Source organism: Trichomonas vaginalis, chromosome III (assembly GCF_026262505.1).
Source record: "Trichomonas vaginalis G3 chromosome III, whole genome shotgun sequence".
In the NCBI taxonomy this organism is placed as follows: domain Eukaryota; phylum Parabasalia; order Trichomonadida; family Trichomonadidae; genus Trichomonas; species Trichomonas vaginalis.
Genome location: NC_067205.1, coordinates 1311289 through 1325129, shown reverse-complemented (window position 1 = coordinate 1325129; position 13841 = coordinate 1311289). Strand labels below are relative to the sequence as shown.

The following is a 13841-nucleotide window of genomic DNA, read 5'->3' as shown; positions in this document are numbered from 1 at the left end:
AAAAAGAGGCCACCCGTATGTACGTTTATTTGAGAGGAGGAGGATTATATTTTTGAAAGGGTGAAACATTATGAATATGTTAATTATATAATAATATGTATTATTATAAAAAAGAAAAAATAAAGCACGTTAAAATTTTTCTTTCTTGATTTTTTACAAAATCTACTTAGAATTATGCAAAATATGACTAAATAATTATAAATTTCAAGTTAAATTTTAATTTTGATAAATAATTTAAATTTCAAAATATCAAGTTCAGTTCGACTATGTATGTAGTAATTCCTCAATAAAGTGCCAAAACCCTATTAAAATATATGAACATTTTCAACATTTTAATGTTTTTATTTAAAAATTTGATGGAATATGAGCTTCAAACAATTATTATGTAAATAAAAATAATTAAATATATGTATTTATTCGTATTACAACCGTAGTAAGTCGATTCTTCCTTTCTTCTACTGAGTTTTGAATTTGATTTCGAATTGTAAAGAGATTCAAAGGGAAAATACTAGCGGATAAAAACTACCTCCATGAAAGGGTCATAATGGACTCAAGTTGTATTTTTTGATATTTTTTGCTTTTCGAGCCTAAATAGGTAGCCAAGATAATGCCTAAAAATAAGGTTCTAATTTCTGAAGTTTACATGATCCTCTCGTGTGCACCCTTAATCTAGCGTAACAAGTTTTCAAAAATGGAAATATCTTATTTACAAGAATGAATTTGTCAAATTAAATGATTAAAAACCTAGTAGAGGGTATTTTCAGATGAATTCTGATCCATAAGGAAGAATGAAGCAAAATTATCTATTTGGTCAAGCATTTTTCATGTATTACATGCTAATTATTAAAAGCTTCGTTGGCCTTAGCAAAGGAAATCCTGGGAATTATCCCGACCAATTTTAAAATCGATTTTTGAAAAATTATTATACATGAGATAATTAGCAACACATGTCGTAATAGATGATTTATGAAAAAAAGAGAAAGGGACAGACTAGCCCATTGTCACTTTTTAATTTAGCAAATGAACGCTTATGGAGTGGAGTTTTTGGGTAAATCTGATTTGCTTATAAATGAAATAAAATCAAAAGAAACCATATTGGCATTATATTATGCAAAAATAAATGATCTTACTTAGTACTTTTAAAGTTAATTTCAGAAAAAAATTGACACAATGGTATCCGGCACATACAAGTGGTGTACAACCAAAATACAAGTTGGTTTAAACATATATTGCTATATCTCATGATCTTACTTAGTACTTTTAAAGTTAATTTCAGAAAAAAATTGACACAATGGTATCCGGCACATACAAGTGGTGTACAACCAAAATACAAGTTGGTTTAAACATATATTGCTATATCTCATGATCTTACTTAGTACTTTTAAAGTTAATTTCAGAAAAAAATTGACACAATGGTATCCGGCACATACAAGTGGTGTACAACCAAAATACAAGTTGGTTTAAACATATATTGCTATATCTCATGATCTTACTTAGTACTTTTAAAGTTAATTTCAGAAAAAAATTGACACAATGGTATCCGGCACATACAAGTGGTGTACAACCAAAATACAAGTTGGTTTAAACATATATTGCTATATCTCATGATCTTACTTAGTACTTTTAAAGTTAATTTCAGAAAAAAATTGACACAATGGTATCCGGCACATACAAGTGGTGTACAACCAAAATACAAGTTGGTTTAAACATATATTGCTATATCTCATGATCTTACTTAGTACTTTTAAAGTTAATTTCAGAAAAAAATTGACACAATGGTATCCGGCACATACAAGTGGTGTACAACCAAAATACAAGTTGGTTTAAACATATATTGCTATATCTCATGATCTTACTTAGTACTTTTAAAGTTAATTTCAGAAAAAAATTGACACAATGGTATCCGGCACATACAAGTGGTGTACAACCAAAATTTCATATCCCTAGTTTTACATTTATGTTTAGTTTTATTTCACCTAATTTTCAAAGATCATAATTGAATTAGATGGCCAAGCTATTCAAAACACGACCAAGCTTATCAAAATAAGACCAATATATTCAAAATTCTTTATTCTTTCAAATCATTTCATTTTAATGCAGATCCAAGATCACGAACTCACATATATCGAGTTGCTTAAGTATGGAGTGCAACAAGAAATACAAGCAGGTTGTAGTTATTCATATAAAACTAGGAAAGAAAGAAATCAAATCCAATTTAATTGTAAGTGGCCGAATTGTCCATGTCGCTTCCTTGTTGATACACTTCCCGATGACAAGTACCACATACGAAAATGTATTAACACCCACAATCATTCTGCCCCTTTTCCAAACAAATCACAACAAATTACATCATATTTTTCTAGATCTTATTTAACAAGATATTTTGAATCAAATCAAGACCGTGTTTACGCACAATTAAGGTGTTTCAAAGATCTTAATATCCCATTTGATAGTGGGATCATTCCGGAAATGTTTCAACAATCTACAGATGCTTTAAAAAAGTTTTCTAAACGCCTTCATGCAATCAATACCCGTTTCTCAGCGGATGATGTTACATCTCTTGCAATTTTTGTCGACATGGTTAAGAGTCATTCTCCAGATGATCTCATCGAGTTTATTCACGAGCCAGATCGTATGATTTTCTATTACGCCCCATTCGAAGCAAATGCTTTTTCACATCAAATACAAACTTATCACATTGATTCCACTTATAAGCTCTTGCGCTCTCGCATACCATTTTATGCCGTCACTGGCAAATTCGCGGAATCAATTGTTTTTCCGTTTTTGTATTTTTTTGTTTGGCCCGACACAGGTGAAAATATACAAGTTTGTCTCACAGCATATTTTGGCTCCATCAATCGCGAACCATCTTATTTTTCAATGGACTGCGCACCTCAAATCACAAATGCTGTTGAAACAGCCATCCCCTTATGCCAGATCATTTGGTGTGGCGTTCATGTGTTGCGCGCTGTCATGAGAAAGGCTGAAAAGTTTCAAGATCGTTCCAACTTCGAAACTTTCTATAACTTAATGAAGTTATTGGTCTTTGGTTCTGAAGAGGAAGAAATTGGTCCTGATGAAGTTTACAACAATTTAGAAGAAATTTTAACTGAGGAACCTGCTGCCCGTGAATACTTTGACCGACAGTGGCGCCATCATCTTGACAGGTGGATGCTTCGCTATAGAAATGAAGGAGATGGAACAAACAACATCGCAGAATCACATTTCAAGGTTTTGAAGCACCAGTACTTCTCAGAAAGGCGAAATCTTCGACTCGATGAACTTGTCATCGAGTTATATTCCAGTGTTGTTCCTTCATTCCTGATTAAGTTGCAAATTAAAGGTCTGGATTCAGAGAGAAGTGTTAAAGTTATCAAAAAAGTCACAAGAGATTTCGAAGAAATGACACAATTTAAAAAAGTCGAATGCATCAGTATGCTTGAAGCTGTTCAGAAAGGTCTGAAAAAATGATACACTTGATCCCAACATTGTTTACTCAACATTAAAAATATTATTGCAAAGAAAACATTTGATTTAATAAACATTTAATTTATTATAATTAATTTTTTATTATAGTATAGTAAAAAATGCTATAAATAAATTATTATATTTTATTAAAATGTGACTTTTAATAGTAAGTGAATAAAATAAATCAGGAATTGGGAAAGAAATAAGGTTAATTAAAAATAATGAAAATTACAAGTTTAAGGTTAATGAAAAAGTGACAATGGGCGAGTTTGTCCCCCACTCATGAAAAAAATAGATTTTTGAAAAGGTTCTGAAACCTAATATTTTTCCTAAATGTTAGTCACCGTAACGGTGAGCTCACATTTCGGCATAGTTTAAGTCTAGGTTTTGCATTTTAAAATGTTTGTTACCTTATCTTCTTTCAAAAAGTGGCAAAAATTTGTTTGAAATTTGAAAAAGATATTTTTATTTGCATAAATGACATTCAACTAAGCTGTAGCATGATTCTTTTGCATGCTCTAGTTTTTTTCTCAGTTCAATCTCCTTCCATACTCTTGCTTGTACCAGTAAGATCGCACCAAAATTCTCAAAAATTAAGATCTCCAAATTTTATGTCCAACTCCAATTATCAAACGCCCTCATTAACGCCACTCATAGCCATCTTTCATGCATGAGAAATCGTTATTAGAAGATTTTTTACGGCTAATTATCTGATTCAATTCAGATCAATACTCAAAGCCCCATTATTTATTTATAAATCCTTGTTTGTCGCCTATGCGAATAAAAATTCTTTTTATATTTTAAACAATTTTTTTCACTTTGGAAGGAGAAAGGTGACTAACATTTTAAAAATGCAAAAACCGACTAAACTATTTGGAAATGTTAGGAATACTGAGTATTATGAATGAGTAATCATTTCATTTCAACAAATTTTTTACAGAAATGATTAAATGGAGTTGTCTGAAAGAAAAGTTGTAAATAAATATGTAGATTTTATAAAGCACACTGTGGACTAAATTATACAAATCCCAGGCATTTCAAATATTTGAAATACGTATAAAAAATTGTTAGTGACGTAAAAGCTTAAATTTGACGGTTTGACATAAATTTCGAATCGAACGATTATTTGGGTTCTATAAGAGATAAGGCACGCATATGAAACAATAGTTTTTAAGCAAAAATTTGTGTTAACATGTTTCAACATCGAAATTTATTTGATTAATAGAATTTTTATCGAATTTAGACTCTATTCTTTACAATATAATTCATTTTCTATAAGAGTGGAATTAAAATCAAAAAATTGAATGAATTATCGAGGACATATGCGGTAAATATTATCTTGAATAATATATTCCATATTTATTATTATCGTTCTGGTGTTTTGAATACAATTTAAATTAATTCAAAATGAGTTACCTTGAATTCAAAAAAATTTATCGCGTTACTATTAATTACTTATTCATGAAGATAATTGTACAAATTCTTCTTACTGCTCTATTCCAAGGATGAATTCGCCGATATTATAGGAAATTTATCATCTGTAAATTTCAATAGATTCCACGCCTATTTTGATTTTTTTGCTTACAGGTTTAAAATGTTATAGACCGAAAATAGATTTTTTCGGTTTTCTCTTCAAATAATTGAAAGAATGATACTATTATAGGTTTATTATATTATATAGCATATAATCATGCTATAGCCGAAAATTATAAGTTTTGAGAAGATTGAATATAACACAAATAAATTTGAATGTAAGTTAAATTGCTTGTTGTTTTTAATAGCTATTTAATGAGAAATCCAATATTGCAAAATTCAAATTGAATGATTGAAAGAACAGAAAAAGTCATTCTTTTCAATTTCGAATATGTTTCATTGTATTTATAATTATATGGCAAATAAGATATTTAAACTTGATTTTTGAAGGAAAATTCACAAAATTGAATATATTCAAATAATTTTTATTCAAAAATAAACTAGTTATTTGAGTTTATTACTAATTATTCATTCAAACTACAAAGTTTGTAATTTAAAATATTTTGTGAGATCAGATTGAATTAATTCAAGGTTCTTTTCAATTAATATTCATGACCATATTACGCATTTTCGAACATTCTAAACCAAATATATAAAAATGGGAGGCGAATGTTAAATTTGCTAGACATGGGGGAGTTGTCTGCAAAGTTTTAGCTCTTATCTCTAACAAAAAATTAATTTTTAAAAAAATGACCGAATACGTTTCACAGCGAGAAAAAAATAAAAGGCAAGATAGAATTTTCTATACATAAAGAAGTTGTCTACCAAGTGTCAGCTCTTATCTCTAACAAAAAATTAATTTTTAAAAAAAAGACCGAATACGTTTCACAGCGAGAAAAAAATAAAAGGCAAGATAGAATTTTCTATACATAAAGAAGTTGTTTACCGAGTGTCAGCTCTTATCTCTAACAAAAAATTAATTTTTAAAAAAAAGACCGAATACGTTTCACAGCGAGAAAAAAATAAAAGGCAAGATAGAATTTTCTAGACATAAAGAAGTTGTTTACCGAGTTTTAGCTCTTATCTCTAACAAAAAATTAATTTTTAAAAAAAAGACCGAATACGTTTCACAGCGAGAAAAAAATAAAAGGCAAGATAGAATTTTCTAGACATACAGAAGTTGTTTACCGAGTTTTAGCTCTTATCTCTAACAAAAAATTAATTTTTAAAAAAAAGACCGAATACGTTTCACAGCGAGAAAAAAATAAAACTGTACACTGATTTTCATTTTCATTTCCAGTCACTTTACTTATTATTTTTTCTTTTTTTCATTTTAATTATAAATTATTTCATAATACGTTTATTTACGTTACTATTTTCTTTATTCTTTTGAATTCCATACTAGACACTTATAGAATATTTTGATTGTTAACGTACTTCATTAGAATGAATCCTTACAAAGGGTATGTCGATCGAATTTAGTTAGTATACAAGTCTTGGGTACGGCGGCACTGCGTTCCACCTTACCCAATACTTGTGAATTTGACACTTTACAAAGCCGCCAACCACTTCACTAACGAACTCACTAATGTAAAAAATAAACGTTCTCACTATCGTTCTCACTAACGACTTCACTAATGTTCTCATAAATTTTCCTCAATATCTTCATCATCAGTGTTAACCCTATTGTAGTCATACTTGAAGCCATAAACTTTCTCTAACTTCTTAACGTACAATTTACATAACTTACCTTCATCATCGTATGGTTTAATGATATAACTATTTCTATCTTTATACACAGTCAATGAAAAGTCAACTGGTCTCGGATGTATTTGAAAGAACATGTTATGCTCAGGAAGGAAGAATAAATGTTTAAATGTATGTTTGTTATATTTTTCGATTTGTATGAGTTGCTTTTGTTCTGCCATTTACATCCAAATAAAAATTTTCAGTAAAATAAAAAATAAACTTAAAAATTAATGATATCACCACCCTCACACGTATGAAAACATAGCACAAAAATAAATTTAGGTGAAGTGGTGAGATCTCACCTGTTTTTTCACCTGTTTTTTCACCCTGTTGAATTCATTGCTTTATAACTCTCTTCCTTGGTTTCTTTTTAGTTGCTTTCTTAACATCTGTCTCCAACTTGACTGTCTTTCTTCTTCGTCCGTAATGATACCAGTTACTTCCACCAGTCAATGGGTCAAATGGTCTTTCGTAAGGGTTTCCATACATTCCATAGGGACCATACGGAAGAACTACTAGTGGAGAAGAAACATTTTCTTTAGTTCCATCGACTCTATTTAAATGCATTGTTTCACCTTTCATCTGGTCATTAAAGTCTTTTGCGTGTTTTGCAAACTCATCGTCCTTTCCTAAAGCATTTTCTGACTCAGTCGCAACCAAATTGGATGCTTTATTTATGAGCCCTATTTTATTTAATCTTAACTTCTTTGCAACCCAGCCTCCAATCTTTCCTTTATTTGCATCTAATGTCTTCGAAACCCTTCCTCCACTCATTTTATTTACTGCGTCATAAGCTCCAAGTGCTTTTGCTCCAAATGCTAATGCTTTTGTTCCCATTGCGCCTAAAGCTGCCCAAGCTACCATTTACACCATATTAAAATCATCTCTCTTCAATATTATCTCATAAAAGTTCTCGTTACTGGAGAAAGTCAATGAAACATAAGCGTTCTCACGGGCTTCGCCCTCACCGCTTTGCGGTCTATCTAACTTCTTTCTTATATCATCTATACGCTTCAAAATGTCTGAACAATTGCTAACATCTTCTACAACAGTTATTTCATCATGAATGACCTTCAAGAACAAGCTCATTTAATATGCTATTAAAATCATCTCAATAATGAGTCCATCCTTTCCGTCTTTGGGTAGCACAACATCTTTCATTGAAGAAGGTTCGACAAGTCTTATGTTAAACTTACTGACAAAGTTTGTTATACTATAATGCTTCGTCGGCGAATACATATAGTTTGAAAGACATAATATAGATTCTTCAGCAAATTCACTTATACTGGATTTTATAACAATGTTCTCACGAGACCAAATACCACCAATTGACAATCTTGTAAGCAATCCTGCTGAACCTTCTACTGTAAACGTCGATGGTAACATTCCACGAAGGTCATCTATTGACATCGTTGAGTCACTGTATTTAAATATTTTCTTAAAGCAATCGTCATTATCTAACCATGCAATAGCTTTGAAGTTTTCATTCGAATAGACATCTGCTTCATTAAATGTAAATCCTGACTTCTTTGCAGAGACGACTTTAAAATCTATTGAGTTTGTTTCAAAATTATATGCTATGGTAACTTCTGAAGGTAATGGATGTCCTTCCGCAGTCAGTTGTTCTCTCACTACCGTTTGAAGCTTTGTGTTAAAAACTTTCATGTCATCTCCTGTATCTAAGTTCACATACACAGCAACAGGGAAACTATCTTGCTTCTTTGTTTTATCATTATACCTCAAAACATTAAAGTTCTTCAATAATATTGTTCTTCCTGCTGGAATACTTCTAACTTGTCTGATTTCAATAGCTTTCTCACCTCCTACATACTCTACCCAGTGTCTTGGATATTCATAAGTATACTGACTTTCTTGAATTTTGGTAGGTTTCATCATAACGTGTTCATAGTATATCTTTATACTCTTGTCAGTTAGACTCGGTGCTATGTTCTGAATATTTCTGACTTGCATTTTTAATGGAGATAAAATGAAGCATTTAATACATGACGTAGATGAAGACATGAATGAAACTACAGACAAACTTAACTCTTCTCTTATTCTTCCTTTCAGCAAAGATTATGAGTTCTGTTCAAATGGTGTTTATTTCTATTGTGGAAAGATGGGGTCAGGAAAGACATTTAACCTCATTCGTCATATTCTTATAACAGAACGTTTAGGAAATGACTCATATTATGACCAAATCATTATATCAGCAACTTCAGACTCTATGGACTCAACAGCGAAAACATTTATGTCAAAAGTTCAAGCCTCTGTCGTTAAAGTTCCAGACAGTGAACTCATTGAATTTCTTCAACGTTACATTCGACGTAAGAGGAAATATTATGCCATCGTAGAGTTCATACAGTCAGGAATGCAAAAGATTTCTGAGGAGATGGAAAGAATTATTGACAAACACCACTTACGTCAATACTCAGGAGTTTACGATATGAAACGACTTACAAACTACATTCTGTCAAAACTTTCAAAATACCCCTTCAAAAAATATCCATCAAACACTTTATTAGTTTGTGACGACTTCGCCGGAAAAGGTTTAGTTTCAAAGCCTGACTCACCATTAGCTAACATCATAACTAAAGTCAGACATTACCATTTAACTGTAGCAATACTTATGCAAACATGGAGGTTTTTAGCTTTAAACATAAAACGTCTCATAACTGACTTCGTTATCTTTCAAGGTTTCTCACGTTATGATATTGAACTCATTTGGAAACAGTCAGGTATAACATTACCTTTTGAAGAAATTTGGGAAGCATATAAGTCTCTCATCTCTCCTCGTTCATACCTTGAGATTCATATCATGACTAACACCATTAAAGTCAAAAATATTCCATGGGAACGACCAACATTGTTTTAAAGTTTAACCTTCAATTGACTGATGGTAAACAAATTCCATGCATCTCTGTCGCCATTTCTGTTAATATTTTTGCTGTCATTCATATCATCCACTTCCCCATCCGTTAGCTTTTGAGGATATGCGTTAGAATAGCTGTTCTTAAATGAAGGCTTTTCACCTTTGAGAGCATAAACTCTATAACTTTCTGCATACTTTATGTTTGAACCTCCTGAGCCATCATTGACATAAATTTTTATAGGCTTCCACCCTTTGTTCATGTTCCTGCTTCTTCCCTTAGCTCTTTTGTTCAGTAGTTCTACATCTTTATACACAGCACCTGTCTCAGTGAATTCAACAATATTTTCATTCGTTAGCTTTACATTCAAACCCTTGTCGAGTATATTGTTCATTTCATACATATAAAAGGTTTTTATTCTATATGAAATGAGAAGCAAATCCATCTTAGCTGGTGCCGTTAATGTTCCAATTGAACCAACATCAAATGTTGACTCACGAACGACAAACAATATTGTCATAAAGAACTATAGTTCGGAGTGTTTGAAAGAAAAAGAACCAGAACTTAAGTCGGGACCTTCGGTCTTGGAGCATGGCGCCGTGAATTTAAACTCAGCTTCAAACGCTAACGCTACATCAGATGTTAAGTTAGAGTATCCACCACTGGACCAAATTCTTTCAAGAGAAGCCAACGACAATCCTTACACAAATGTTCAAACAAATCCTTCAGATAACGTAGACTATTACCTTCTTCAGTTATACCAAACAATTTTACTCAAAGACGATAAGAAGCTTTTGACAAATCTTATAAGCAAGAACCAAATAATTCTAACAAAGGAGGACCTTGAAAATGTTATCTCACGAATAACAGGGAAACAATGTGTCATTGACTATCTCGACCCTGAAATCGAATGCTGTGGTCAAACTCCACTATTCATGAAAATAGGTAACATCCGCATCATTGAAACACCAGGAACTACAGGAGTTGAGTTTAAGTATAAATATTCGAACGAGTATACAAAACTTTCAACAGAATATAAACTTTGTTTGAAATATGTTTTAGTAAATTAAAGCAGTCAGGAGGGCTCTTTGAGCCCATCTTGGCGCTTTGCGCCGTCAGTCAAAAAAATTTCAAGTTAGCAATTTGTAATATCTATCCAAAACTTCTTCAACAGTATCGAACTCATCTTCATAATGCAAACCTAATCTTATTGACTTGGTGCAGTTTTCACTAACACAATATTTTTCTGTTCTCTTGACTGACATAACTAACTCATTGTTTCATCAAACAGCAACAACCAAAGTTCATGACCTAATACATAACATTCATACTTTATATTTTTAGCTCTGAGTTCTCTTGTAAGCTGTTGCATTTAATATTTTCTAAAAAGTCAACTTCAACAGTCATTCGCACTGGTGCCTTCAGTTCTACAGGCTCTCCTTGAAAGTCAACAAGTCTGAATTGCATGTCTTTCAAATTATGAGGACTAATGCGAACCCATTTACCTAAATGAGTTGCTATGACAGGAACGTTTGGAATGAACATTGAATTGACTGCATAACAGAAGGATTTATATTCTACTGAACCTTTACTATTAACTCCTGAAATGCCTGTGACATTAGCTATTTTAGACTCAATGTATAAACAATTACCATAACATACGTATGGAACAGATTTCATCTCAATCGTTTTGTCAACACTTTTCAAAGGAAATGTCATATGGTATGCACCCAAAAGAAGTTGTACTCTATGACTCATTCTTGGTATCTTAAACTCCTTCGCATAACTGAACTTCAAAACTCCTGCAATAAGTTTAACATTCATTAAGTTTTCTTCATTATCCTTGTTTATTGTAGTATTTATGAGAGCATTTAACACTCCAGCTAATGTTTCCATCTTATATTCTACATTATTGTGAAATCTTATTTCGTGCTTCTTTCCATCTATTTCAATCTCCATGAAATCTGTTTCATCTGTTATAACGAATGAAGCGATAGTATTGAAGTCAACCATTCTGAATGCAAGCGCCTCATTCTGTAGACCTAAGTTTGTTTGTAGCTTTACTGTCCCGTATTCGTTTGGGTCTGTACTTTGCAAATAGAAAACATTTTATTCTCATTAAAATATGAGTATAGCTGCATATGCGTATGAAGCTGACAGAGCTAAACGTTTATATTTTGGTCAATACTCTCTCACACTTACTGACAAATATATTGTTATCACTGATGGAAATACTGAGAAATACATAACATGGAAGGACTATGAAAAGTTTGACCCTATTTTAACTCCATGTACTATGCCGTTTATAAAGGACGGTGAAATTATTGAAAAAGATAATACAACCGTATATAGGTCTGTTTATGAAGCATTAGAATATATGTTGAATCATAACCCAAAAAGATTTGACCCAAGCACTACACCATGTGCAATGCCTTTTATTAAGGACGGTGAAATCGTAAGAGTTCCGGATTCAACGGTTTACACAGCTGTTCAAAACAGTTTAAAAACATTTTAGCGAATATCTTTAATTCAGAAACTACAGAAATAAAATTACCATATATAACAGATGCTAAAGAAATTAAATCAAAAACGACAACATTATTTACGTCACTTAATGATTTAATGACTTATATCATTAATATTCCTGCACCAACTACAGCATTTGATCCAAACTCGACGGTTTGCAGTGTACCTTTCATAAATGACAGTTCATTAATTACTTTAAGGGATTCGACAGTAAATGAATCATTAAAGGCGTCATTAATGAAAATCATTGATTTTAATTCATTCACGAATACATATAATTCATTCATTAATGTTTCATATGCTTCTAAAGAAGGTGAGCCAAAAACTATCGATAAAGCGGTGTATGAAATAAAAGCATCAACGACGAAATTGAATTCGTTAACTTTTGACGGTGATAGTTTCGTTAATGACATAACATCGGGGAAAACAATTTTAACGAAAGAATACTTAAAATCTCATGTTAGTGAGTTCGTTGAAATTGAAAAAGAAGGTGGAATTAAGTTTGATCCACTGAATTTCATTTTCAGCTTAGCGAATGCGGGTGTTAGTTTCGCTGAATGGACAACTATACAGAGTGAAATAAATGCAATATGGACGTTTTTGGGGTCAAAAGCTGGAATGGGTGAGCTTGTAAATGCTGCAAGAACATTAGGTGAAACAGGAAATTTTGTAGATGGTTTTAAAAGACTTGTTTCAAATGTTTTAACAAACACAAAGAAATTATTTAGATATACTGTACATAACGGACGGATTTTCGAACAGATAGCAACAAACCCTCCGGTTATGGCTGCGTTGATGATGGTTAGAGATATAAAACCACGTAACGACGGGAACGAAGAACATGAACAACAGGATACTGGTCGGGTTATTCGAGACATTAAAAACGTGTATCCTGAAGTTATTGATTTATTTAGAGGAGTTAATGATTCAATTTCAAAACATTCTATAACCCTCGATGAAGAGAATAAATTAACAGATTATATATTCGTCATTATTGCAGAACTAATGAAGAGAATAAATGAAAAAGGAATTGGTGATATCATTAATGTCAGCGATGTAATGATGAAAAGAAATTTTGACTCATTATTTACAAAACCGAAAACAGAATATAGTCTTTATGACGTAATTACCGAATTAATGAAAAAGATTAATGATAATAAGAGTTCTGGCGGAAGAGTTGAATTAGAAGTGAATGATGTTAATGAGAAATTAGCCGAAAAAGCAGACAAAAATGAGCTTTTAGCTCTGAGTGATAAAGTCAAGAACCATGTTCATTATATAAGTTCAGACGAACAGATTATAACGGACTACCATGGATATTTAACACAGGATGAACAAATAAGCACTGAAGATGTTAATGAAAGAAGATATAAATTCATTCGTGCTAAAGGTTATGACATACACTGTACTGTACAGTATGACACAGGTAAAGCACCAGAAGCATTTGGTTATAACGATGAAATTTATGCTTCATACTTCTCTGTTAACGGTGTATTAGTTGAACCAAGATTTACATTGAGAGTTAAGTCAAAAATAACTTTTGAAGATGCTATTAAAAGTAAAGCCAGCAAAGATGAACTCGAAGCAATGAACAAAGTTTTGAAATCTCATAAACACAATATCTCCGATATAAATGAACTTCAAGCTACATTAAATAGTAAAGCTGACAAGAACCATACACATAAATCCTTCACTACTGTTAGAGCAGACGACATAATATTGAACTATACCCTCGGTTCAAGTGCACCTTTAGAG

The 13841-nt window shown here is 31.8% G+C and overlaps 7 protein-coding genes across 7 annotated transcripts, besides 4 other annotated features; 4 read left to right on the top strand and 3 right to left on the bottom strand.

Moving 5' to 3' along the window:
• Positions 1-664: part of a mobile genetic element that runs on past the window's edge.
• A 312-nt stretch (positions 665-976) lies between these two features.
• Positions 977-3750: a mobile genetic element.
• TVAGG3_0619650 (MULE transposase domain-containing protein) lies at positions 2095-3471 on the top strand (the record flags this gene model as incomplete). The annotated part of the gene is made up of 1 exon (XM_001307591.1): positions 2095-3471. The coding sequence occupies one exon, from the start codon at positions 2095-2097 to the stop codon at positions 3469-3471; it is 1377 nt and encodes a 458-aa protein (XP_001307592.1).
• A 1314-nt stretch (positions 3751-5064) lies between the features above and the next one.
• Positions 5065-5905: a mobile genetic element.
• Positions 5906-6490: 585 nt separating this feature from the next.
• Positions 6491-13841: part of a mobile genetic element that runs on past the window's edge.
• TVAGG3_0619620 (protein of unknown function, DUF4107 family) lies at positions 7027-7554 on the bottom strand (the record flags this gene model as incomplete). Its single annotated transcript, XM_001307592.1, has 1 exon — positions 7027-7554. The coding sequence occupies one exon, from the start codon at positions 7552-7554 to the stop codon at positions 7027-7029; it is 528 nt and encodes a 175-aa protein (XP_001307593.1).
• TVAGG3_0619610 (uncharacterized protein) lies at positions 7780-8661 on the bottom strand (the record flags this gene model as incomplete). Its single annotated transcript, XM_001307593.1, has 1 exon — positions 7780-8661. The coding sequence occupies one exon, from the start codon at positions 8659-8661 to the stop codon at positions 7780-7782; it is 882 nt and encodes a 293-aa protein (XP_001307594.1).
• TVAGG3_0619600 (protein of unknown function, DUF4106 family) lies at positions 8711-9507 on the top strand (the record flags this gene model as incomplete). The annotated part of the gene is made up of 1 exon (XM_051240315.1): positions 8711-9507. A coding segment is annotated over one exon (797 nt), but the record flags the coding sequence as incomplete, so codon positions are not given.
• TVAGG3_0619590 (uncharacterized protein) lies at positions 9989-10630 on the top strand (the record flags this gene model as incomplete). Its single annotated transcript, XM_051240314.1, has 1 exon — positions 9989-10630. One exon carries the CDS (start codon positions 9989-9991, stop codon positions 10628-10630), a length of 642 nt encoding a protein of 213 aa, XP_051086901.1.
• On the bottom strand, positions 10893-11318 carry TVAGG3_0619580 (uncharacterized protein; the record flags this gene model as incomplete). Its single annotated transcript, XM_051240313.1, has 1 exon — positions 10893-11318. One exon carries the CDS (start codon positions 11316-11318, stop codon positions 10893-10895), a length of 426 nt encoding a protein of 141 aa, XP_051086900.1.
• On the top strand, positions 12705-13577 carry TVAGG3_0619570 (keratin-associated protein family; the record flags this gene model as incomplete). The annotated part of the gene is made up of 1 exon (XM_051240312.1): positions 12705-13577. A coding segment is annotated over one exon (873 nt), but the record flags the coding sequence as incomplete, so codon positions are not given.